This window comes from Bufo bufo, chromosome 7, assembly GCF_905171765.1.
Source record: "Bufo bufo chromosome 7, aBufBuf1.1, whole genome shotgun sequence".
NCBI classification, from domain to species: domain Eukaryota; kingdom Metazoa; phylum Chordata; class Amphibia; order Anura; family Bufonidae; genus Bufo; species Bufo bufo.
Window position 1 is genome coordinate 103,400,063 of NC_053395.1, and position 23,452 is coordinate 103,423,514.

Sequence of the window (23,452 nt, forward strand, 5' to 3'; positions counted from 1 at the left end):
CTTCCAAAGGTAGAGTAATTGCACTACCATTGCATACGGTCCCGACTGTCGCGCTATCCCTTTCCATAGGCTGAGTGTTGCCCTTCACTGTGCTTCCTGTTGCATTAACTCCTTCCGCGAGTGATCCACTAGCGGGGAATAACTAAACATCTTGGGATGCTGCAATTCAACTACGCCATGGCTCTAGGTGCCTTCGCTTTCACAAGGGGGCGTGGCAACAGTCGGTACACTTACTCTAGTGGTATACAGGTGCCGCCAGTGGTTACGGTGGCTATTCCTTCTTTCTTTTGGCGTGCCTTTGGACATGCTAATCCTGTCTTTTCAGGGGGTTGCCTAGCATCACTTGTGTCCCAGAGACCCCTTTTCCTCCCTCCCCCCCCCCCCCCCCCAAATCTCCATGGGCCTCCACCATTTCTGTCAGTCATGATATTGTCCGCATCAATGCGTAGTGTGTACACCATTGCACATATTTGGTGAGTACGTTCCATCCAGCGAGTCAAGTGTTTCACTGACCCTGTATTCTCTATCCACCACTCCTCCTTCTCGGGGAAAAGTGCCAGCATAACCACTTTCCCAAAGTGCAGCTTTATTGCTAATGCTTGAGTTCGTAGTCGCTGCAGTGGGACATCCCCCTCAGTTAGGGGCCCTACCCTGGCGCTAGCTTTGGCAGTTGCACCTGTTCAGCGCCCTTCCAGGTAGAGTTTTTAAGTTAGCTCTACTTAACAGGGGCAGTATTGTACGTGGCTTCTACGGATAGTCTCAGGCCTCCCCCTCAGTTTTGCGCTGATGGGCAAGCGCTGGCTACTACTGTGGGAGTGGCGTTACCACTACATGCTTCAGTTCTGCTGCTCATTCTTCAGGTGGTGGACTCTTCTAGCACTGAATTCGGTGGCCTCTGCGGGTGGCCCTCTCCTCCTGCTGGGGTATGGGGCTAGCAATACAGTGTGACTCCCCTTGCCTGGCTTCCTCATCAGGTGGAGTTTTTTTTTGCACAGCCACTTAATCCTTGGCTACTTCTGTATAGCGCCGGTCTCAGATGGAGAATGGGCTTTAGACCTAGCCTGTTATTCTCCTGTCTTTTTCCTCCTCTGGTTCATAGCCACCCTGCAAGCCTTGGTAGCTCCTACATTACTAACTTTCTATCTCTGCATTTGCATTGGGTATTAGTTTTGTGGCGCTCCGGTCTCGTCTGGTGGGCTGGGGCGCCCACTACATCTCTCCTCTACAGGGATTCCTTCTGTTGTTCCCGGGTGTGCTAACTGTATCTACACTAAAGCTTTCAACCTTTCTCTCCCAGGCAAGAGATCCGGAAGCATGCGGCGTGGACGCCCTGATATCTTCACAGGAGTAATCCCTCCTTACGTGTTTTCTCCCCTCCCCCTCCTACCCAGGGTTCTATGGAAGATCGGGATGGAGGGCGTTCCGACAATCCTAATAGCTCCGGATTGGCCCCGTCACGCATGGTACGCTGAAAAGAAAAATCCCAGCAGACGAGTCTTCAATGCTTTCAAAGTTTTATTGCCTGTAACAATAGTCCATCAAAGGACGCGTTTCGGCTCAATTGCCTTTCTCAACAGATAAATATACATGGTCAGCAGCTCATATATATATATATATATATATATATATATATATATATATATATATATATATATATATATATATATATATATATATATATATATATACACGTATCAATGATTAAGGAAAGGAACCTCCCAGTGACGTGAACGCCCAAAATAGGGGCGGTACATGCATAGTCACATGGTAACAAAATCAAGGTAATCAATCAAAAAATCAAAAGCGCAACAGGTATCAAAATACATGTCAATCACAATGAAATAATTATGTTAAATACCAAAACAGCTGATGTACTCCTTTCATTTATATGGTAGATGTCTAGAAAAAAATAATGCAAGAAATTATGAAAATTAGTATAAATAAAATGAACAGAAAATAGCACTAATAGAAATCAGATATGCATAATTTCGTAGTCGCGATTAAGGCCTCTCGGATAAAGGGTATCAAGGGTATGAATCCAGTACGCCTCCCGGCGCAAAAGTAATTTTTTGATATCGCCACCCCGCCTAGGTCTAGAAATCTGTTCTATGACCTGGAATTTCAATTGAGCGATAGTATGGTTAAACTTATCGAAATGGGAGGGAACTGGTAAAAGTAAATTTTTTTGTCCTAATAGTGGATTTGTGTTTTCTAATGCGGTCTTTGACACTCTGCATAGTTTCGCCAATGTATAACAACCCACAGGGACATTTTATTAGATATATAACGTTGGCTGATTCACATGTGAAAAAGCTATCAACTGCATATGAGCGTCCAGTATGTGGGTGGTAAACATTAGGCCCTTTGATGACATTGGAGCACTGGAAACAATGGAGGCACGGAAAAGTGCCCTTCCGCTGTGTAGCCAGGACCCCCTGTTTAAGAGTACCACGGGTACTCCCAATATCCGCACGCACTAGCTTGTCTCTATAACTAGGGTTTTTTTTGTTGCAGATAAGGGGCGGATTTTGGAATTCCCTGATTTGGGGGTATGCTTTACCTAACAGGCACCAATGTTTCTTCACAATGTTATCTAATTTAGAATTAAATGGGTGGAATTTGTGAATCAGTGCCACTCGTAAACTTTTGTCTTGTTTATTCTCAGGGCTACGGGGAGTTTCTAGCTCATTTAAGGTGTTTGTTAGGATGGATGGTGGGTACCCTCTTTCTTCAAATCTTGTGGTCATCTCTTCTATTCTAGAACCCAGTACTGAGGCATCAGAGACGATCCGTCTAACCCTCTGATACTGGGACTTTGGAATGGCTTTTTTAAGAGCAGGTGGATGGGCGCTGGTAAAGTGGAGGATACTATTTCTGTCTGTCTACTTCCGAAACAAATCAGTTGAAAGATTACCGTTCAAGTCCTTGATAACCCTTGTATCCAGGAAGCTAACCATCCGACTGTCACTTGTGACTGTAAATTGTAAGCTGGTGCATGCCTGGTTCAGGTATGAAACGAATACCGCGAGGGTTTCCTGTGACCCCGCCCATATGCAAAAGATGTCGTCAATAAATCTTTTCCACACTAAAATGTGGTTGTGATGCCACTGACTGCTGTATACAAAATTATCCTCAAATTGAGACATATATGCATTTGCATAGGGCGGGTCCACATTAGACCCCATCGCGGTCCCCCGCTTTTGAAAATAATAAGAATCCTCAAACATAAAATAGTTCTCATATAAGACGAGGTGGAGCAGCTCTTCAAAAAATTCTCGCTCTATAAGGGAGTAATCACTCCTTTCTAGGAATGACTTGACAGCCTGCACACCTCCACTGTGTTCTATGGAGGTATACAGGCTGATCACATCAATCGTCACCAGTAGACTGTCCAGTGGAACTGGACCCAATTGCGCAATAGTGTTCAGGAAGTCCTGTGCGTCTGCCAGGTATGATGGAATACCTCTTATTAATGGAGTAAGGACTTTCTCAAGCACTATTGCCAAGGGAGACAAAATGGATCCCACCGAGGCCACAATAGGGCGACCTGGGGGGTCATTCAAAGTTTTATGTACTTTAGGGAGTACGTAAAAAACAGGTGTTATCAGTGTTTGGTTGACCAGGAAGGTGTGCATATTACTGTCCAGGACACCCAATGCAGTAAAGTGATCCACAACTTTCATTATTTTACGATTTATACAAAAAACTGGATCTGTGTTTAACACTTCGTATGTATCACAATCTGAAAGTTGACGATACACCTCCGTCACATATTTTGTCCTATCCCTAAGGACAATAGCACCCCCTTTGTCTGCTGGCTTCACAACAATTCTCTTGTCTTCCATTAATGATTTAATAGCCATCTTTTCTTCTGGTGTGATGTTAGATGTAAACCGCATTTCACCCCTCTTGATGCCATCTATGTGTGTCTTAATATCCCTGCTGACCAGTTCAATATAGGTCTCAACAGGTTCTCCTTCTGGACGCATGGTACGCTGACCTTGTTCTCCTTCTGGAGACGTCCCTTGGTCACTGCCACTCAGAGACTACCTTCTTTCTCAGGGTTCGGTCTTACATCAGCATTTCAGGTCTTTTCATTTAACGGCGTGGCTATTGAAACCGCCATTCTGCAGAAGGCTTTTCGGCGGACGTCATCCGCACTATGAGTCAGGCGAGTAAGCCTGCATAGTCCAGGATCTATTGTAGGACCTGGAGGTCCTTCCTGGGCTTCTGTGAAAGCCGGGACATCCTCACTGTTTTTTCTCTCCCCACGGTCCTATCCTTTCTACAATCAGGGTTGACCTTGGTTTAGCACTTAGTTCCTTGATGGGTCAGGTGTTGACGCTTCTATCCTAGGGGACACAGCTTCCAGCGTCCTCTGGCTCCCCTGGTGCCATGAAAGCCTTCCTTCAGGATTCTTGTCCTGAAAGTTATTTTTTCTTTTTTTTTCTTGTGGCTATCACATCCATCAGACGGGTGTCCGAGGTGCGGGCGCTCTTTGCAGAGAACCCTTCCTGGTTCTTCAGAAGGATAATAAGGCGGTTCTCCGGTCCATTCCTTCTCCCGAAGGTTGTCTCTGACTTTCATATCAATGAAGAAATTGTCCTTCCTTCACTGTCCCTCCTTCCCACTTTAGGGAAGGGAGTTCATCATTGGACGTTGTCAGGGCTCTGATTATTATTTGGCAGCCTCCAGTCCCTTCCGGCTTACGGAACCCCTTTTTTGTCATCCGGAGGGTCTTCGCAAAGGGATTGGCGGCCTCCAAGGTGGCAATTACACGTTGGATTCGGTCTGCAAGGGCCGAAGCATACCGTGCCCGGAACAGTGTTCTGCCCCTAGGTATCACGGCTCACTCCACCAGAGAGGTGGGCGCTTCGGCTCGGAGGATCACACTTCGGTCGCACAGCTGTGCAAGGTGGCTAGGTTTACTTGCACACATTCACAAATTCTACCAGGTGCATACTTGTGCATCGGCGGACGCTGCTTGGCAACACTGTCTTGCAGGCGGCAGTTTCTTAGGATGCCTGCAGGGACACTTGCTTCCATGGGTCTGTGGTTTTTCCCTCCCTGTGGACTGCTTTTGGACATCCCACGGTTCCTGTGTCCCCCAATGAATATGGGCGAGAAAAGGAGATTTTTGTATAACTTACCAGTAAAATCTTTCTCGCTCTTCATTGGGAGACACAGCACCCACCCAGTATTGTTGTCCGGCCACAACAATACTGGCAGTGTTGGTTAGAACCCAGTTGTGGTTCCTTGGCATTGTTCCACGTTTATTGTAGAACAGCTGATCAGTGTTTTAAGTCTTTTAAAGTAGGCATGCTCAACCTGCGGCCCTCCAGCTGTTGCAAAACTACAACTCCCAGCGTCCCTGAACAGCCTACAGCAGAGCATGGTGGGAGTTGTGGTTTTACAACAGATGGAGGGCGGCAGGTTGAGCCTCCCTGTTTTAAAGGAACAAACAAAAACTTACTGGGGGACATTTACTAAGCATGTTGCACCAGAATTATGATGTAAAATGCACCAAATAGAATGGTGGTTAGATTTGTGCCAAATGTATCAACTGTTTTCTCGAGTATTTTCACCATAAAGAATGCATCACGGCAGAAATGAGTTATAAATGTCATAGTAGGTGGCGTTATCAAATTGGCGCATATTACACCTCATTTATCATCCTCTTGGCAGAAATGGCTCATTGTTGCAGATAATTAAGGCAGTTTGTGCTGGTTTGTGTAAAAAGTCGCATTTATGGCATAAGATGCTACTTTTTGTTAGTCGCATTCATGGCGTGAAAACTAGGGATCGACCGATTATCGGTTTTGCCGATCTTATCGGCCGATATTGAGGCTTTTGAACGTTATCGGTATCGGCATCTATTTTGCCGATATACCGATAACGTATTGGGAACACAGAACGCGCTGCTCTCAGCGCTCTCTGTGTTCCCTCCGCAACACAGGGGAGAAGGAAGCAGTGTCTCCCTCCCCTGTGCTGCTGCTGCCGCCAATAAGAGGACAGAAGACGAGAAGGGGAGGGGCTGTGCCACCGCTCCACCAATGAAGATAAGTCTTTCATTAATTCATATACAGGAGGCGGGTGCTGGGAGCTGGCTGCAGATCATAGCCGGCTCCCGACCTCTATGAGCAATAGCTGCGGTCCGCGGTAGTTAACCCCTCAGGTGCCGCGGATCGCAGCTACCGCTCATAGAGGTCGGGAGCCGGCTATGTGATTCTGCAGCCAGCTCCTGCCTCCTGTATATGAATGATTGAGAGACTTATCTTCATTGGTGGCGCAGTGCGCGCCCCCCCCAAGTCCCCAAGTATTAATCATTGGTGGCGCAGTGCGCCCCCCACCCCCATCCCAATCCCAATAGTAAAAACATTGGTGGCGCAGTGCGCCCCCCCCCAGTATTTTTTTTTTAATTATTATAAATGTCTTTATTGCTTTTTCTTAAATAAAAACAATGCAAAAAGATATCTGGTCACAGAGAATAGGCACATATGACAAGTACATTTAAGCAATATATCACTTTGATGCCGGGCAACGTACATACATACAAGGGCATCTAAATCAAAAGACACCCTAAATTAATGTCGATTCTGTCGATTCGGGCCTTCCTAGGGGCAGATCCGATTTAATGTGAACTAGTTATAATGATTATTAATTATTTAGAGGTTATTGAAGGTTTATTTATATGAGGGCATGGCCACAGAGAATGGGGGGTCATCAGTTCCAGTCCGGTAATATATTTCTTCTCGCCATTTCCCCTGCCTATGAACCTATTTCTGTAATATAACTCGTCCCACGCCGTTTCATGCACTCAAAGTCTGTTACTCTTGCCATTAATTTATTGTTGGCGGTCTATCTTTCACCCATTGCTATTGATACTGTGAGCTCCTATTCACCCTGATAGAGATCTATCAGGGTGAATGGGACAATGGTTCTAGTCCCTAAGGAGGCTAAAAGTTAGAAAAAAAAATATTAAGTATAAATGAAAAAGATTTACAAAAAAAAATAAAAAATACACATTAACAATAAACATTAATTTTCAGCAGATTTGTGTAGGAAATTTTTTTCTCTCTCAAAAATGAAAATTCCCAGAATATCGGTATAAATTATCGGCCTGAAAGTTCACAAATTATCGGTATCTGCCCTAAAAAATCAATATCGGTCGATCCCTAGTGAAAACAGTGATGTAACTATTAAAACTGGATGCGTTTGTTTTTTTTCTAATATAAATTCACTAAACAGGGTTTTGTCAGTAAATTTACATTCAACAATATCAAAAATGCCTCGAGTGTGAGACAAAAGTTTCAATTTACCAGTAAAAATGTTGCAAATATGTTTCAAAAGTCTCAAGTGTGCTCTGGCAGGGGGTGGTGAAATGGCGCATTTTAGTTTTAAAAAGTCGCATTTTAGAGCCTTTGGCGTTAAAATGACGCAAATCAAGGGAAGTAGCGAATAATCAAGCAGAACATATGGTATCGCGTTAAGCTCTACTCCTGGTTTTGGCTAACAATCAATCTGTGGTAAAAATCACTCACCTAAACACTGACTGACTTGTGAACTATGCTTTACTAGATAAATATATCTACCAAGTGGTGTCAGTACAAACTATAACTTGTCCTGCAAAAAAATAAAGTTGCCTTAAAGTTGCTTGGCTGTGGACATCAGAAGGTTATGTCTAACCTCATTATTTCCTCTCCTCACAATTGCTTGTTTTTAATATGCAGGTTGCCACAATATCTGCTAATGGAGATCAAGAAATTGGCAAAATTATCTCAGATGCAATGAAAAAAGTTGGCCGTAAAGGAGTTATAACTGTCAAGGTTTGTATCGCCTTTAAAACTGAAAAAAGCACATTTGAAAGATATGTGAACATCTGTGATAGTTACTGAAAAAGTAGTTCTAAATGGGAGCAATACATAAAAAGATTGTGGATTTAAAAACAATTATGGGCAAAACACTTGAAGGGATTACTAAAATAATGTAAGCTCATTGTAGTGCTGACCTGTGTCATAAAGTGGGTTGTACCTTGGCAATATACAATTAGAAAACCATCTTGCCTTTGCTGTTATCATTATTTAGAGCAGGGATCAGCAACCTTCGGCACTCCAGCTGCTGTAAAACTACAACTCCCAGCATGCAAACATGCTTGACTGTTCTCAAAACTTCCATAGAGGTGAATAGAGCATTCTGGGAGTTGTAGTTTCAGAACATCTGGAGTGCCGGAGGTTGCTGATCCCTGATTTAGAGAGATGTACAGTATTTACCATGGGCCAGAGCCACAATAGACTCGAGATGACTCGATGGGGATGAGTGAACATGTGTTTAACAAGTTCTGGGTTCGGGTTTTATTTATTTCTTTTACTTTTATTCGGATCTGGATGCACACATTGAAACAGCACATAAATAGTATACATTTTACAAGTCATACAAATTATATCATCCACCAAAGGTTTTTTTTCAGAAGACATTCTATCATCATAACCACTGTTTTTAACTATAAAACCATATATCCTGACCCCTTTTCTTTATTTAAATCCCATCCCTTTTCACTGTGGGGTCCCCAGACCAATGGATCATATAGCCAATTTTCCCAAGCTATTGGCTAGTTCTTTTTATAAACCTAGTATTTAGCCGAGGTGCCTGCGCGGCGGTAATCTGAAATACACAGGGTGTACCTGTACGCCCTGTGTCCTGAAGAGGTTAAAGAATGTCTGCGCTATACCCTCAAATTGATTGTTGCAATTTCTCCTATAGATATAAGAAAGTGAATCCCTTCTATCTGCTGTGCCCATCAAGCTATCAAAACGTATCAGATCCTCACTTTTCCCCCCTCCCTCTCCCCAAAAGGAACTTGCCTCGGAAGTGCAGAGTGAGTTAACTTGTAGATATTGCAAGTAATGTTTCGGTGAAAGCTGGAATTTATTCTGTAAGTCCAGGAAAGCATCTTTTCCCCTTATTTCACCAGTATGTCCCTAAGGCCTCATGCACACGACAGTATTGCTTTTTCAGTGTTTTGCGGTCCGTTTTTTACAGATCCGTTGTTCCGTTTTTTTGTTTCCTTTCCGTTTTTCCGTATGCCCTATACAGTAATTACATAGAAAAAATTGGGCTGGGCATAACATTTTCAATAGATGGTTCAGCAAAAACGGAACGGATACGGATGCATTTCCGTATGTGTTCAGTTTTTTTTTGCGGACCCATTGACTTGAATGGAGCCAAGCACCGTGATTTGCGGACAATAGGACATGTTCTATCTTTTCACGGCACTGAAATACTGAAACGGAATGCACACGGAGACACTTCAGTATTTTTTGCTGAACCATTGAAATGAATGGTTCAGTATATGTTCCGTATACTGAACTCAAAATACTGTCGTGTGCATGAGCCCTAAGTGTCAGAATTACCCTCTGTCTCCATTCTCAAAATAGTTTGTTTGTGGAGCTCTGTTGGAAGATTGGGAGCGACCATAGGGGCATGTATGCCGATTATATACATGGGCAGATTACTATATTTAAGTCATATAGCGCAACCAGCTCCTGTTCCAGATCCCTGTTTAAAAAATTGTATATACCCCAGACCTAGTCTCTAATGTGCCTAAATAAAGCTGCTAAATTATGCTCTATACTAAAAGCGCTGGTCATCCCACCTCCCTTTCGTTCTACCCAGTCTTTTACTGCTAATACAGTTGTATATTGGTGGTAGCCGACGACCCTTTAACAAATTCCACCTGGTCAGGACAGACTAGTTTTGCAAGTATTATAATAAAGAAGGATCGGCACTCACATGTAGCGTCTTGCAAAGTATTTCTTTATTGCCACATATTCATTCTGTGATGCGTTTCGACACAGTCCGTGTCTTTGTCAAACAGTAAAGACTCCCGAATACAAACACATTTAAATAGTCCGCCCAACAATCTTGTGGTGACATCACGTAACTGTGACGACCAGATAAACATTCTCATTAAAATAATGAAACTGAAAAACTAAAATATAAAAAAACATCTAGAAGGATCAATTGGATTGCTTAAAGAGGACCTTTCACCAGAATAAAACATCTAAACTAACTATACAGATGTGTAGAGCGGCGCCCAGGGATCCCCCTGCACTTGTTATACCTGGGCGCCGCTCCGTTCTCCCAGTATAGCCTCCGGTATCTTCATAGTTAGGCTCCACCCAGGGGAACCTGACAGCGTCTTTCTCCTATGCTGTAGCGCTGGCCAATCGCAGCGCTCAGCACATAGCCTGAGAGTTTTTTTTTTCTTCTCTCTGGCTATGAGCTGAGCGCTGCGATTGGCCAGCGCTACAGCATAGGAGAAAGAGACGCCAGCAGGTTCCCCTGGGTGGAGCCTAACTATGAAGATACCGGAGGCTATACCGGGAGAACGGAGCGGCGCCCAGGTATAACAGTAAGTGCAGGGGGATCCCTGGGCGCCGCTCTACACGTCTGTATAGTTAGTTTAGATGTTTTATTCTGGTGAAAGGTCCTCTTTAATGTCCCAGACAATGTCTGTATACGTGGTACAGTTCATATTGCTTCAACTCCGCTGTTGGAAATAATAATAAAGAAAAAGGGAAAGAAAAAAAATATATCCTAGAAAACACTGTATAAAAAGCTATTTAACTCATAATCACCGTTGTATTAATTGTTCTAGCGCCATCAAGGGCATTCATATGACTCATCCTTACACAGGCGAAAAAATACTAATATGCGGTTTCTTCACATGCAATAGAAAATTTGTTATTTACATCCTTAAGTGTCCGTGCGGCTTGTTGTATATGGGTGAGACATCCCCCCGCAGAAGGACAGATTTTGTAAACACAAATCTACTATCAGGAAAGGCAATTTATTACCTATACCCTATCATTTTCACCAAAACATACAATTGCTCAGTTAAGTTTTCAGATTATTGAGTGTCACAGCCACGTCATGGTGGTGACAGGATCAAAATGTTAATGAAATGTGAGGCTTTCTGCATCCATCGGCTTCAGACCTTGGAGCCGATGGCTCTCAATCGTAATTATGAGTTAAATATATATTTTTTTTCTCTCTCCCATTTTTCTTTATTTTCATTAATGTTTGATTTATCTTTAACCCCTTCCCGACCCATGACTTATTACTACGTAATGGAAACCACTGTGTTCCCGCATTTTGATGTAATAATACGTCATGGTGATAGGGCGGGCACTGGAGCGGTGCGGGCGCGCGATCACTTCAAGTGCCCGGCAGTCCCTGGTAGCCGGTCCCCTGCTGTATCCGCTGGCATCGCTGTAAAAGCCGATGCTGGCGGATTAACCCTTTCTATGCCACGGTCCGTGCTGACCGCGACAGAAAGGGTTTGTGACGGGTGAGTGAGCGCATAGAGTCCCAGCGCTGCTGTGACGGGGACCCGATACGTGACAAGGCAGCCCGGTGCCTTGCACAGCATCGGGACCTGCCTTCTACGGATGCTGAGGAGATCCAGCCTCAGGCTGGGTCTCCTAGGCAACCTGTTACAATACAGATGTATTGTAATGCATTGCAGAGGGGATCAGACCCCCAAAAGTGAACATCAGAAATAAAGTCAAGAAAAAAAAAAAACTTTCACCTTATTTTATAATCTAAAATAGAAAATAAAAAAACACACATTAGGTATCGCAGCGTCCCTAATGACAGGCTCTATAAATATATCACATGATCCACCCTGTCCGATAAACACCATAAAAAAAAGCCTTTTTTGTCACCTTAAATCACAAAAGCGATAAAGGCGTATGTCAAACAAAATGGTATCAATGAAAGTCACCTCATCCTGCAAAAAATTAGATCCTACCTAAGACAATTGGTCAAAAATAAAAATACAAATATAGCTCTCAGAACATGGAGACAATAAAACATCATTTTGTAAATTAATTTTTTGTTTCAAAACTGCTATTATTGTGCTAAAGTGAAGTATTGCCACGTCCGTAACAACAAGCTCTATAAAAATATCACATGACCGAACTACTCAGGTGATCACCGTAAAAAATAAAAAAATTAGAATAATAAAAAGGTGTAAAAAAAAGCTTTTTTTGTCACATTACATCACAAAAATTGCAACAGCAAGTGATCAAAAGGCGTATGCCCCCCAAAATGGTACCAATCAGACAGTCACCTCATCCCGCAAAAAATGAGACCCTACCTAAGAAGACAATTGGTCAAAAAATAAAAAATCGATGGCTCTGACTATGGATACGCTAAAATATATTATTTCGGTTTCAAAGATGCTATTGTGTAAAACTTAAAATAAAGACAAAGTACACATGACCTAACTCCTCAGGTAAACGCTGTAAAAATCAATAAAAACTGCGCTAAAACAACCAATTTTTTTGGTAACTTTGCCGCATAAAGTGTAATAATGAATGATCAAAAAATCATAAGTACCCAAAAATGGTACCAATAAAAATGTCAACTCTTCCTGCAAAAAACGAGCCCCTGCACAAGACAATCAGCAGAAAAATAAAAAAAATAGGGTGTTCAGAAAATGGAGATACAAAAACCTAATTTTTGTTTTCAAAAATGCTTCATGTAAAACTGAAACAAACATCATAGAACGTAGACATATTTGTTATCCTTGAGTCTGTAACAACCTGCTCTATAAAAATAGATCTAACCTGTCAGATAAATTTTGTTTAAAAATTAAATAAATGTTTTGGCACAGTTTATTTTATTTTTTTGGTTACCTTGCCTCACAAAAAAGGTAATATAGAGCAATTAAAAATCATATGTACCCCAAAATAGTACCCCAAAAAAATGGCACCTTATACCATAGTTTACAAAATGTGGTCACTTTTTGAGTTTCTACTGTAGGGGTGCATCAGGGGGGCTTCAAATGGGACATGGCATCCAAAAACCAGTTCAGCTAAATCTGCCTTCCAAAAGCCATATGGCGTTCCTTTACTACTGCGCCCTGCCGTATGGGCCGTGCAGCAGTTTACGATCACGTGTGGGGTGTTTCTGTAAACTGCAGAATCGGGGTAATAAATATTGAATTTTATTTGGCTGTTAACCCTTGCTTTGCTACTGGAAAAAATGGATTAAATGTAAAATCTGCCAAAGTTAAATTCTGAAATTTCATCTCCATTTTCTATTAATTCTTGTGGAACACCTAAAGGGTTAACAAAGTTTGTAAAATCAGTTTTGAATACCTTGAGGGGTGTAGTTTCTAGAATGGGATCCTTTTTGGGCGGTTTCTATTATGTAAGCCTCGCAAAGTGACTTCAGACCTGAACTGGTCTTTTAAAAAGTGGGTTTTGGAAATTTTCCGAAAAATTTCAAGATTTGCTTCCAAACTTGTAAGCCTTCTAACGTCCTCAAAAAATAAAATGTAATTTTCAAAATGATCCAAACATGAAGTTGACATATGGAAAATGTAAAGTAATAACTATTATATGAGGTATCACTTTCTATTATAAAAGTAGAGAAATTTTAAATTTTGGGAATTTTTCAAAATATTTGGGATTTTTCCACAAGTAAAGCTGAAATATATTGACTCAAGTTTGACTATCATGAAGTACAATGTGTCACGAGAAAACATTCTCTGAATGGCTTGGATAAATAAGTGTTCCAAAGCTATTATCACATAAAGTGACACATGTCAGATTTGCAAAAAATGGCCTGGGCAGGAAGCTGAAAACAGGCCCGGAGTTGAAGGGGTTAACTTATAATATCTCCAACAGCGGCGTTAAAGCAATATTAACTGTACCACGTATATGGACATTATCTGGGACATTAAGCAATCTAATCATTCTAGATGTTTTTTCTGTTTTCTTTTTCTTTTTTTTTCCCATGAGAATGTTTATTTGGTCGTCACGGTTACGTGACATCATCATAAGGTTGTTGGGCGGGCTATTTAAAGAGAATCTTTCACCTGGAAAAACATTGTGAACTAAGTATCCTGACATATACAGCGGCGCCCAGGGATCTCACTGCACTTACTATTATCCCTGGGCGCCGGTCCGTTCTCCCGTTATGTCCTCCGGTATCTTCGCTCAGTAGGTTATAGTAGGCGGAGTCTGCCCTTGTTCTGCTGGGCGTCTCCTCGTCCTAGGCTGTAGCGCTTGCCAATCGCAGCGCACAGCTCACAGCCTGGGAGAAAAAAACCTCCCAGGCTGTGAGCTCTGCGCTGCGATTGGCCAGCGCTACAGCCTAGGAGGAGGAGACTCCCAGCAGAACAAGGGTAGACTCCGCCTACTGTAACCTAGAGTCCTAAGTCTCCGCCTACTATAACCTACTGAGCGAAGATACCGGAGGACATAACGGGAGAACGAAGCGGCGCCCAGGGATAATAGTGCAGTGAGATCCCTGGGCGCCGCTGTATATGTCAGGATACTTGGTTCACAATGTTTTTCCAGGTGAAAGGTCCTCTTTAAGTGTGTTTGTATTCGGGAGTCTTTACTATCTGACAAAGACACGGATTGTGGCCATAAAAATGCACATGAGTCCCGGTCCTTTTTTATTATAATTGTGTGGGACGCCGACCCTAGGGCACGTGCACCACTAATTTCACCTGCAGTGCCGACTGATTTAAACATACAATTCACTAGTTTTGGAAGTATATGTGCCAATCTGTTAGCTATTATTTTGGATAAAATCTTTAAATCGGGGAAATTGGCCTATATGATCTTTATCAAGTTTAGGCAGTAGTTTAACGTGAGCTACTTTGCCTGATGGCATGATACTTTGACCCTGTAGAATAGAATTAAACAACATAAAACATTAGGGTGGGAGTTATTTCCGTGCAAAACTCAGCATTGAACCCATCTGGTCCCATGGTTTTCCCTTTGTTGTTTTTTAAATTACCAGGTTTATTTCCTGTTCAGAGTGGCTAGATTTTCTTTTGCAACTCATGGAAGGTCTATAGCATCTAAAAGTCTTTCCCTAGCTGCATGTTATACGGGTCCTGAGTGTACAGTGTCTTATAGTAATGTCTGAATATTTGTAGGGTGTCTCTAGGATCCTCTTCTATCACTCCCGAGGCCGACCTAAGTTGTTGTGGTCTTCAGCCTTTTTTCCAACCTGTCCAAGAGCTTTCCTGATTTGTTGCCAAATTTAAAAAATTAAGCTGAAGTATGGTCAGCATATATCCGTTCTAATTTTCCAAACTGCTCCACAGCGGCACGGATTCACAAAAGGTTACCCTGCCTCCCCTAGGGACAGGAAACAATGTGGAGATCTTTAAATAGCCCCTTCCCCTTACCAGCTCCAGTTTCCTGTCCCTCTGGGATGTGTGGAGATCCTCCTGTAAAGGGCATGCATCGGCAGGAGTTTTCTTGGACGCCAAGCTGACTATTCCAAGGAGCACTTCTTAGTGTGCTGAGCGGAGAAGAGGGTCGCAGGGCTTGCGGTGCAGCCCTTCCTGCTTCTCTGGCATAAGTCCTCTGGTGGAGGCAGACCCGGGCAGTATCCGTGCGAGTCATTGCGATAGGACGGGCGGGTCACGTGTTCAGACGAGATCTCAGTGGGCTCGAGATATCATGAGCCTCTGTAGCTGATATACTTCCCCTAGGAAACGAGCGCTTTAAAAAAAGAGAGGGAAGAAGCAATTCCCATAGTCTTTCCGGGGAGAAAGAAGCACTTGTAAGATGTCTACTCTCTACTCCAGGTGACTCGGACAGCGTCCGGAGGTCTGCAGACCTGACCAAAGCCCTCAGCCCGATAAGCTCTCTTCCCCTTGGAGGATTGAATATAATTTATTTTCAGCTGTGTTTCACTCAATTTTCCGTTTTAATAATTTTTTTTCCAGTAACAAAGCAAGGGTTAACAGCCAAACAAAACTCTATATTTATTGCTCTGATTCTGTCGTTTTTAGAAACGATGTGGTCGTAAACTACTGTACGGGCACACGGTAGGGCGTAGAGGGAAAGGAGTGCCGTGTGGTTTTTGGAAGGCAGATTTTGCTTAACTGGTTGAAGCCCCCCTAATGCACCCGTACAGTTTTTATTTATTTTTACAGCGTTTACCTGAGCTCATGTGACATTCTTATAGAGCAGATTGTTACGGACGTGGTGATACCTAATATGTATGCTTTTTCTAATTTGTTTTACACAATAGCATTTTTGAAGCAAAAAAATTATGTTTTAATGTGTCCATGTTCTGAGAGCTATAGTTTTATTTTTTTAAATGCTTTTCTTATGTAGGGGCTAATTTTTTGCGGGATGAGGTGACTGTTTTATTGGTACCATTTTGTGGGACATACATCTTTTTGATTACTTGGTGTTGCACTTTTTGTGATGTAAGGTGACAAAAATGGCTTTTTTTGACATTTTTTTTTTTTTTTATGGTGTTACAGAGCTGGTTGTTACGGACGCGGCGATACCTAATGTGTACTTATTTTTATTTATTTGACTTTAACACAATAATAGCATTTTTGAAACCAAAAAATGTTTTAACCACCTCAGCCCCCAGTGCTTAAACACCCTGAAAGACCAGGCCACTTTTTACACTTCTGACCTACACTACTTTCACCGTTTATTGCTCGGTCATGCAACTTACCACCCAAATGAATTTTACCTCCTTTTCTTCTCACTAATAGAGCTTTCATTTGGTGGTATTTCATTGCTGCTGACATTTTTACTTTTTTTGTTATTAATCGAAATTTAACGATTTTTTTGCAAAAAAATGACATTTTTCACTTTCAGTTGTAAAATTTTGCAAAAAAAACGACATCCATATAGAAATTTTGCTCTAAATTTATTGTTCTACATGTCTTTGATAAAAAAAAGTTTGGGTAAAAAAAAAAATGGTTTGGGTAAAAGTTATAGCGTTTACAAACTATGGTACAAAAATGTGAATTTCCGCTTTGAAGCAGCTCTGACTTTCTGAGCACCTGTCATGTTTCCTGAGGTTCTACAATGGCCAGACAGTACAAACACCCCACAAATGACCCCATTTCGGAAAGTACACACCCTAAGGTATTCGCTGATGGGCATAGTGAGTTCATAGAACTTTTTATTTTTTGTCACAAGTTAGCGGAAAATGATGATTTTTTTTTTCTTACAAAGTCTCATATTCCACTAACTTGTGACAAAAAATAAAAACTTCTATGAACTTACTATGCCCATCACGAAATACCTTGGGGTCTCTTCTTTTCAAAATGGGGTCACTTGTGGGGTAGTTATACTGCCCTGGCATTCTAGGGGCCCAAATGTGTGGTAAGGAGTTTGAAATCAAATTCTGTAAAAAATGACCTGTGAAATCCGAAAGGTGCTCTTTGGAATATGGGCCCCTTTGCCCACCTAGGCTGCAAAAAAGTGTCACACATCTGGTATCTCTGTATTCAGGAGAAGTTGAGGAATGTGTTTTGGGGTGTCATTTTACATATACCCATGCTGGGTGAGATAAATATCTTGGTCAAATGCCAACTTTGTATAAAAAAATGGGAAAAGTTGTCTTTTGCCAAGATATTTCTCTCACCCAGCATGGGTATATGTAAAATGACACCCCAAAACACATTCCCCAACTTCTCCTGAGTACGGAGATACCAGATGTGTGACACTTTTTTGCAGCCTAGGTGGGCAAAGGGGCCCATATTCCAAAGAGCACCTTTCGGATTTCACAAGTCATTTTTTACAGAATTTGATTTCAAACTCCTTACCACACATTTGGGCCCCTAGAATGCCAGGGCAGTATAACTACCCCACAAGTGACCCCATTTTGGAAAGAAGAGACCCCAAGGTATTCGCTGATGGGCATAGTGAGTTCATGGAAGTTTTTATTTTTTGTCACAAGTTAGTGGAATATGAGACTTTGTATGAAAAAAAAAAAAAAAAAAAAAATCTGCATTTTCCACTAACTTGTGACAAAAAATAAAAAATTCTAGGAACTCGCCATGCCCCTCACGAAATACCTTGGGGTGTCTTCTTTCCAAAATGGGGTCACTTGTGGGGTAGTTATACTGCCCTGGCATTTTCCAGGGGCCCTAATGTGTGGTAAGTAGGTAAATGACCTGTGAAATCCTAAAGGTGCTCTTTGGAATATGGGCCCCTTTGCCCACCTAGGCTGCAAAAAAGTGTCACACATGTGGTATCGCCGTATTCAGGAGAAGTTGGGGAATGTGTTTTGGGGTGTCATTTTACATATACCCTTGCTGGGTGAGAGAAATATCTTGGCAAAAGACAACTTTTCCCATTTTTTTATACAAAGTTGGCATTTGACCAAGATATTTCTCTCACCCAGCATGGGTATATGTAAAATGACACCCCAAAACACATTCCCCAACTTCTCCTGAGTACGGCGATACCAGATGTGTGACACTTTTTTGCAGCCTAGATGCGCAAAGGTGCCCAAATTCCTTTTAGGAGGGCATTTTTAGACATTTGGATACCAGACTTCTTCTCACGCTTTGGGGCCCCTAGAATGCCAGGGCAGTATAAATACCCCACATGTGACCCCATTTTGGAAAGAAGACACCCCAAGGTATTCAATGAGGGGCATGGCGAGTTCATAGAAATTTTTTTTTTTTGGCACAAGTTAGCGGAAATTGATATTTTTTATTTTTTTCTCACAAAGTCTCCCGTTCCGCTAACTTGGGACAAAAATTTCAATCTTTCATGGACTCAATATGCCCCTCACGGAATACCTGGGGGTGTCTTCTTTCCGAAATGGGGTCACGTGGGGTATTTATACTGCCCTGGCATTCTAGGGGCCCTAAAGCGTGAGAAAAAGTCTGGAATATAAATGTCTAAAAAATTTTACGCATTTGGATTCCGTGAGGGGTATGGTGAGTTCATGTGAGATTTTATTTTTTTGACACAAGTTAGTGGAATATGAGACTTTGTAAGAAAAAAAATAAAAAATTCCGCTAACTTGGGCCAAAAAAATGTCTGAATGGAGCCTTACAGAGGGGTGATCAATGACAGGGGGGGTGATCAATGACAGGGGGTTGATCAATGACAGGGGGGTGATCAGGGAGTCTATATGGGGTGATAACCACAGTCATTGATCATGCCCCTGTAAGGCTTCATTCAGACGTCCGGATGCGTTTTGCGGATCCGATCCATCTATCAGTGGATCCGTAAAAATCATGCGGACGTCTGAATGGAGCTTTACAGGGGGGTAATCAATGACAGGGGGGTAATCAATGACAGGGGGGTGATCAGGGAGTCTATATGGGGTGATCACCACAGTCATTGATCATGCCCCTGTAAGGCTTCATTCAGACGTCCGGATGCGTTTTGCGGATCCGATCCATCTATCAGTGCATCCGTAAAAATCATGCGGACGTCTGAATGGAGCTTTACAGGGGGGTAATCAATGACAGGGGGGTGATCAATGACAGGGGGGTGATCAGGGAGTCTATATGGGGTGATCACCACAGTCATTGATCACGCCCCTGTAAGGCTTCATTCAGACGTCCGGATGCGTTTTGCGGATCCGATCCATCTATCAGTGGATCCGTAAAAATCATGCGGACGTCTGAATGGAGCTTTACAGGGGGTTGATCAATGACAGGGGGGTAATCAATGACAGGGGGGTGATCAGGGAGTCTATATGGGGTGATCAGGGGCTAATAAGGGGTTAATAAGTGACGGGGGGGGGGGGGTGTAGTGTAGTGGTGCTTGGTGCTACTTTACTGAGCTACCTGTGTCCTCTGGTGGTCGATCCAAACAAAGGGGACCACCAGAGGACCAGGTAGCAGGTATATTAGACGCTGTTATCAAAACAGCGTCTAATATACCTGTTAGGGGTTAAAAAAAAACACATCTCCAGCCTGCCAGCGGCGATCGTTCGCTGGCAGGCTGGAGATCCACTCTTACCTTCCGTTCCTGTGTGCGCGCGTTCACAGGAAATCTCGCGTCTCGCGAGAGGACGCGCCGGCGCGTCCAGGAGGAATGAATCAACCACCTCCCAGGACGCGTCTGTGCGTACAGCGGTCCGGAGGTGGTTAATGTGTCCATGTTCTGAGAGCTATAGTTTTAGAATTTTTATTTTTTTTAGCTACTTTCTTATATAGGGGCTATTTTTTTCCGGAATGTGGTACCATTTTGTGGGACATACGCCTTTTTGATCACTTGGTGTTGCACTTTTTATGATGTAAGGTGACAAAAATGGCTTTTTTACTTTTTATTTTATTTTTTTATAGTGTTTATCAGACTGGGTGGATAATGTGATATATTTATAGAGTGGCAATACCAAATATGTCTATTTTTATTTTTTCTATTTTTAATTTTAATTTTTTTTTAAATTCCTTACTTTTTTTTTTTTTTTTCCTCACTATTGATTTCTCCTGTAACTGGGGCTGTTACAGGGGAAATACACCCCCCAGAGAGGCTGTACAGCGGTATACTGGGCTGTGCAGCCTCAGTGCAGGACTGATTGAGGTCTGTGAAAGACCCGACAGCTCCTGCACTCTCCCGGCCCCGGCGGTCACATGACGGCCGGAACAGGAAGCGCCAGGAAGCGGATATTTATAGTCAACGTGCAGACCGGAGGTGGTTAAAGGCTTTGTTACACCCTTTGGAGATGTGGTTTTCACAAAGTGAATGTATGATTCACACAGCTAAACTGTTGTAACAGAATGGCTCAATATTTTTATTAAAGACCAATTAAAAATAATTTTTACCCCAAAATTAGTAGAATGCAGTCATTAAAAAAATTGCCCCCGAAGGTGTACATATCCTTTTTAAAGCATATGTATTTCACAACTTGAAATACAGCAGATGAATAGAGAGCTCTGGATCCATGTGAGGTACAGGGCTGGTTCTGGATTCGTTAGAAAGAGATTGCCTTGTACTTAGTGTGATTTCTTTCTTCTAATCTTTTTACATTATTCATGGAATAGCCTAGGGTTGTGCGATATACCGGTGTCAACGATATACCATGGTATTAAGAAATGGCGATATCACTGTTTCCTAATAACCGCGTTGTTTTGTAACATGATAGCGGTCACGTGTGCTGACCACTTCTTCTAAATCTGCATCCGGCCACCTCCATCGTGCATATGCATACTATACATAACATATCCCTTCCTGCAGCAGCCGCCCTCAGCTCCTCTTCGCTCCCATATTCAAGTCTCCGCCTACCGACGTCTGTCGGAATCAGATATTGACCGAGCACAGGAGCGAGGCGGGTAAAGTCAGTCAGCAGTCAATGTCCAAGCCAAGGTGGGGGAAGAGGAGTGAGAAACTAACGGCCCGGGTGTCACAAATAAAGGTTGCCCTGTGCGATGTCTTCTGTGACCATTGCCCTGCCTGCAAGCTGCACTGCACATGGTGATGGCACTTGATCTCTCATAGCAGGCATTAGGGAATAATATACAGGTCATCATGAGTCCCATCAGTATAATATTTTTACAGAGGGAAGGGTTCCAGGTTATACAATTTCAAAGCAGCTGTTTTTTGAGCTGCTTGGGAACCTGTACAAGAAACAACTTGTGCAAAGGTTGGCATACTAGTAACTTTATTTTTTAAATATTTTATAGGATGGCAAAACTCTTCATGATGAGCTAGAAATTATTGAGGGAATGAAGTTTGACAGAGGCTACATTTCTCCATACTTCATAAACACAAGTAAAGGTAAGTCCTTTTAAATTCTCAGATTTAGAATTTGACAGCAACTGTTTATTAACTGTGTTAAAACAAAGGGGAAATAGAAACTTACAATTACATCAAATGAGTGGTGATACATTAGAGGTGTTGCATATGAAATATTCTAATGGTCAGACAACAATGTAGAGTAGGTATCTTTAAAAGGCTGCTCATCGAGGTCTATCACCACTGGTAGTTATTGCTTTCTTGAACAGTATAATTTTTAATAGCCACTACTAAAATGGCAGATGGAAGTTTGAGGGGAAAAATAGAAGAAAGGGAGGTATGCAGAAAGTATTTTTTGTTATTAACCCCTTCAGAAATCTAACATGTCGTTTTAAGCTACTTTCAAACGGGTGAACAGCCTGTTGGATCCGTCCTGCCCCTAGTGACCGTGTGCCTCCGGACTGCCGCTCCGTCCCCATTGACTAAAATGGGGGCGGAGTTCCGGCGAGGCACAGCAAAAGGCTGCCGGAATAAAACTACGACATGTTGTAGTTTTATTCCGGCAGCCTTTTGCTGTGCCTCGCCTGAACTCCGCCCCCGCCCCCATTTTAGTCAATGGGGACGGAGCGGCAGTCCGGAGGCACACGGTCACTAGGGGCAGGACGGATCCAACAGGCTGTTTACCCGCCGGAACAGCCTGCTGGAGGTCCGTGCCACTAGTGTGAAATTAGCTTTATGTGGTAATAACTTTGGAGCACTTTTACTTATCCAAGCCATTCTGAGATTGTTTTCTTATGACACATTGTACTTCATAATAGTGGTAAATTTGACTCGCAATGTTTCACTTTATTCTTAAAATCCAAAATGTACAGAAAGTTTTGAAAAACTTGCAATTTTCAAAATTTTAATTTTCTCTGATTTTAAAGAGGACCTTTCATCTGGCAAAACATTGTGAACGAAGTGTCATGATCTGTAGCGCGTCGCCCAGGGTTCTCACTGCACTTAATACACTGCTCAAAAAAATAAAGGGAACACTTAAACAACACAATGTAACTCCAAGTCAATCACACTTCTGTGAAATCAAACTGTCCACTTAGGAAGCAACACTGAGTGACAATCAATTTCACATGCTGTTGTGCAAATGGGATAGACAACAGGTGGAAATTATAGGCAATTAGCAAGACACCCCCAATAAAGGAGTGGTTCTGCAGGTGGTGACCTGACCACTTCTCAGTTCCTATGCTTCCTGGCTGATGTTTTGGTCACTTTTGAATGCTGCCGGTGCTTTCACTCTAGTGGTAGCATGAGACGGAGTCTACAACCCACACAAGTGGCTCAGGTAGTGCAGCTTATCCAGGATGGCACATCAATGCGAGCTGTGGCAAGAAGGTTTGCGGTGTCTGTCAGCGTAGTGTCGAGAGCATGGAGGCGCTACCAGGAGACAGGCCAGTACATCAGGAGACGTGGAGGAGGCCGTAGGAGGGGTTCCTCCTAATGCAAGACAATGCTAGACCTCATGTGGCTGGAGTGTGTCAGCAGTTCCTGCAAGACTAGGGCATTGATGCTTTGGACTGGCCCGTCCGTTCCCCAGACCTGAATCCAATTGAGCACATCTGGGACATCATGTCTCGCTCTATCCACCAACGTCACGTTGCACTACAGACTGTCAAGGAGTTGGCAGATGCTTTAGTCCAGGTCTGGGAGGAGATCCATCAGGAGCATGCACAGGTGTTGTAGGGAGGTCATACAGGCACGTGGAGGCGACACACACTACTGAGCCTCATTTTGACTTGTTTTAAGGAAATTACATCAAAGTTGGATCAGCCTGTAGTGTGTTTTTCCACTTTAATTTTGAGTGTGACTCCAAATCCAGACCTCCATGGGTTGAAAAATTTGATTTCCATTTTTTTATTTTTGTGTGATTTTTGTTGTCAGCACATTCAACTATGTAAAGAACAAAG

The 23,452-nt window shown here is 42.7% G+C and overlaps 1 protein-coding gene across 2 annotated transcripts in view; it reads left to right on the forward strand.

The window, feature by feature from the left end:
• The window catches only part of HSPD1 (heat shock protein family D (Hsp60) member 1), a 160,638-nt gene that overhangs the window by 36,146 nt on the left and 101,040 nt on the right, over nt 1-23,452 (forward strand). For both annotated transcript variants that reach the window (XM_040439679.1, XM_040439678.1), the window contains exons 5-6: nt 7,731-7,826; nt 21,440-21,533. In XM_040439679.1, the coding sequence (XP_040295613.1) occupies nt 7,731-7,826; nt 21,440-21,533 (190 nt within the window). The remainder of the gene's footprint in view (nt 1-7,730; nt 7,827-21,439; nt 21,534-23,452) is intronic.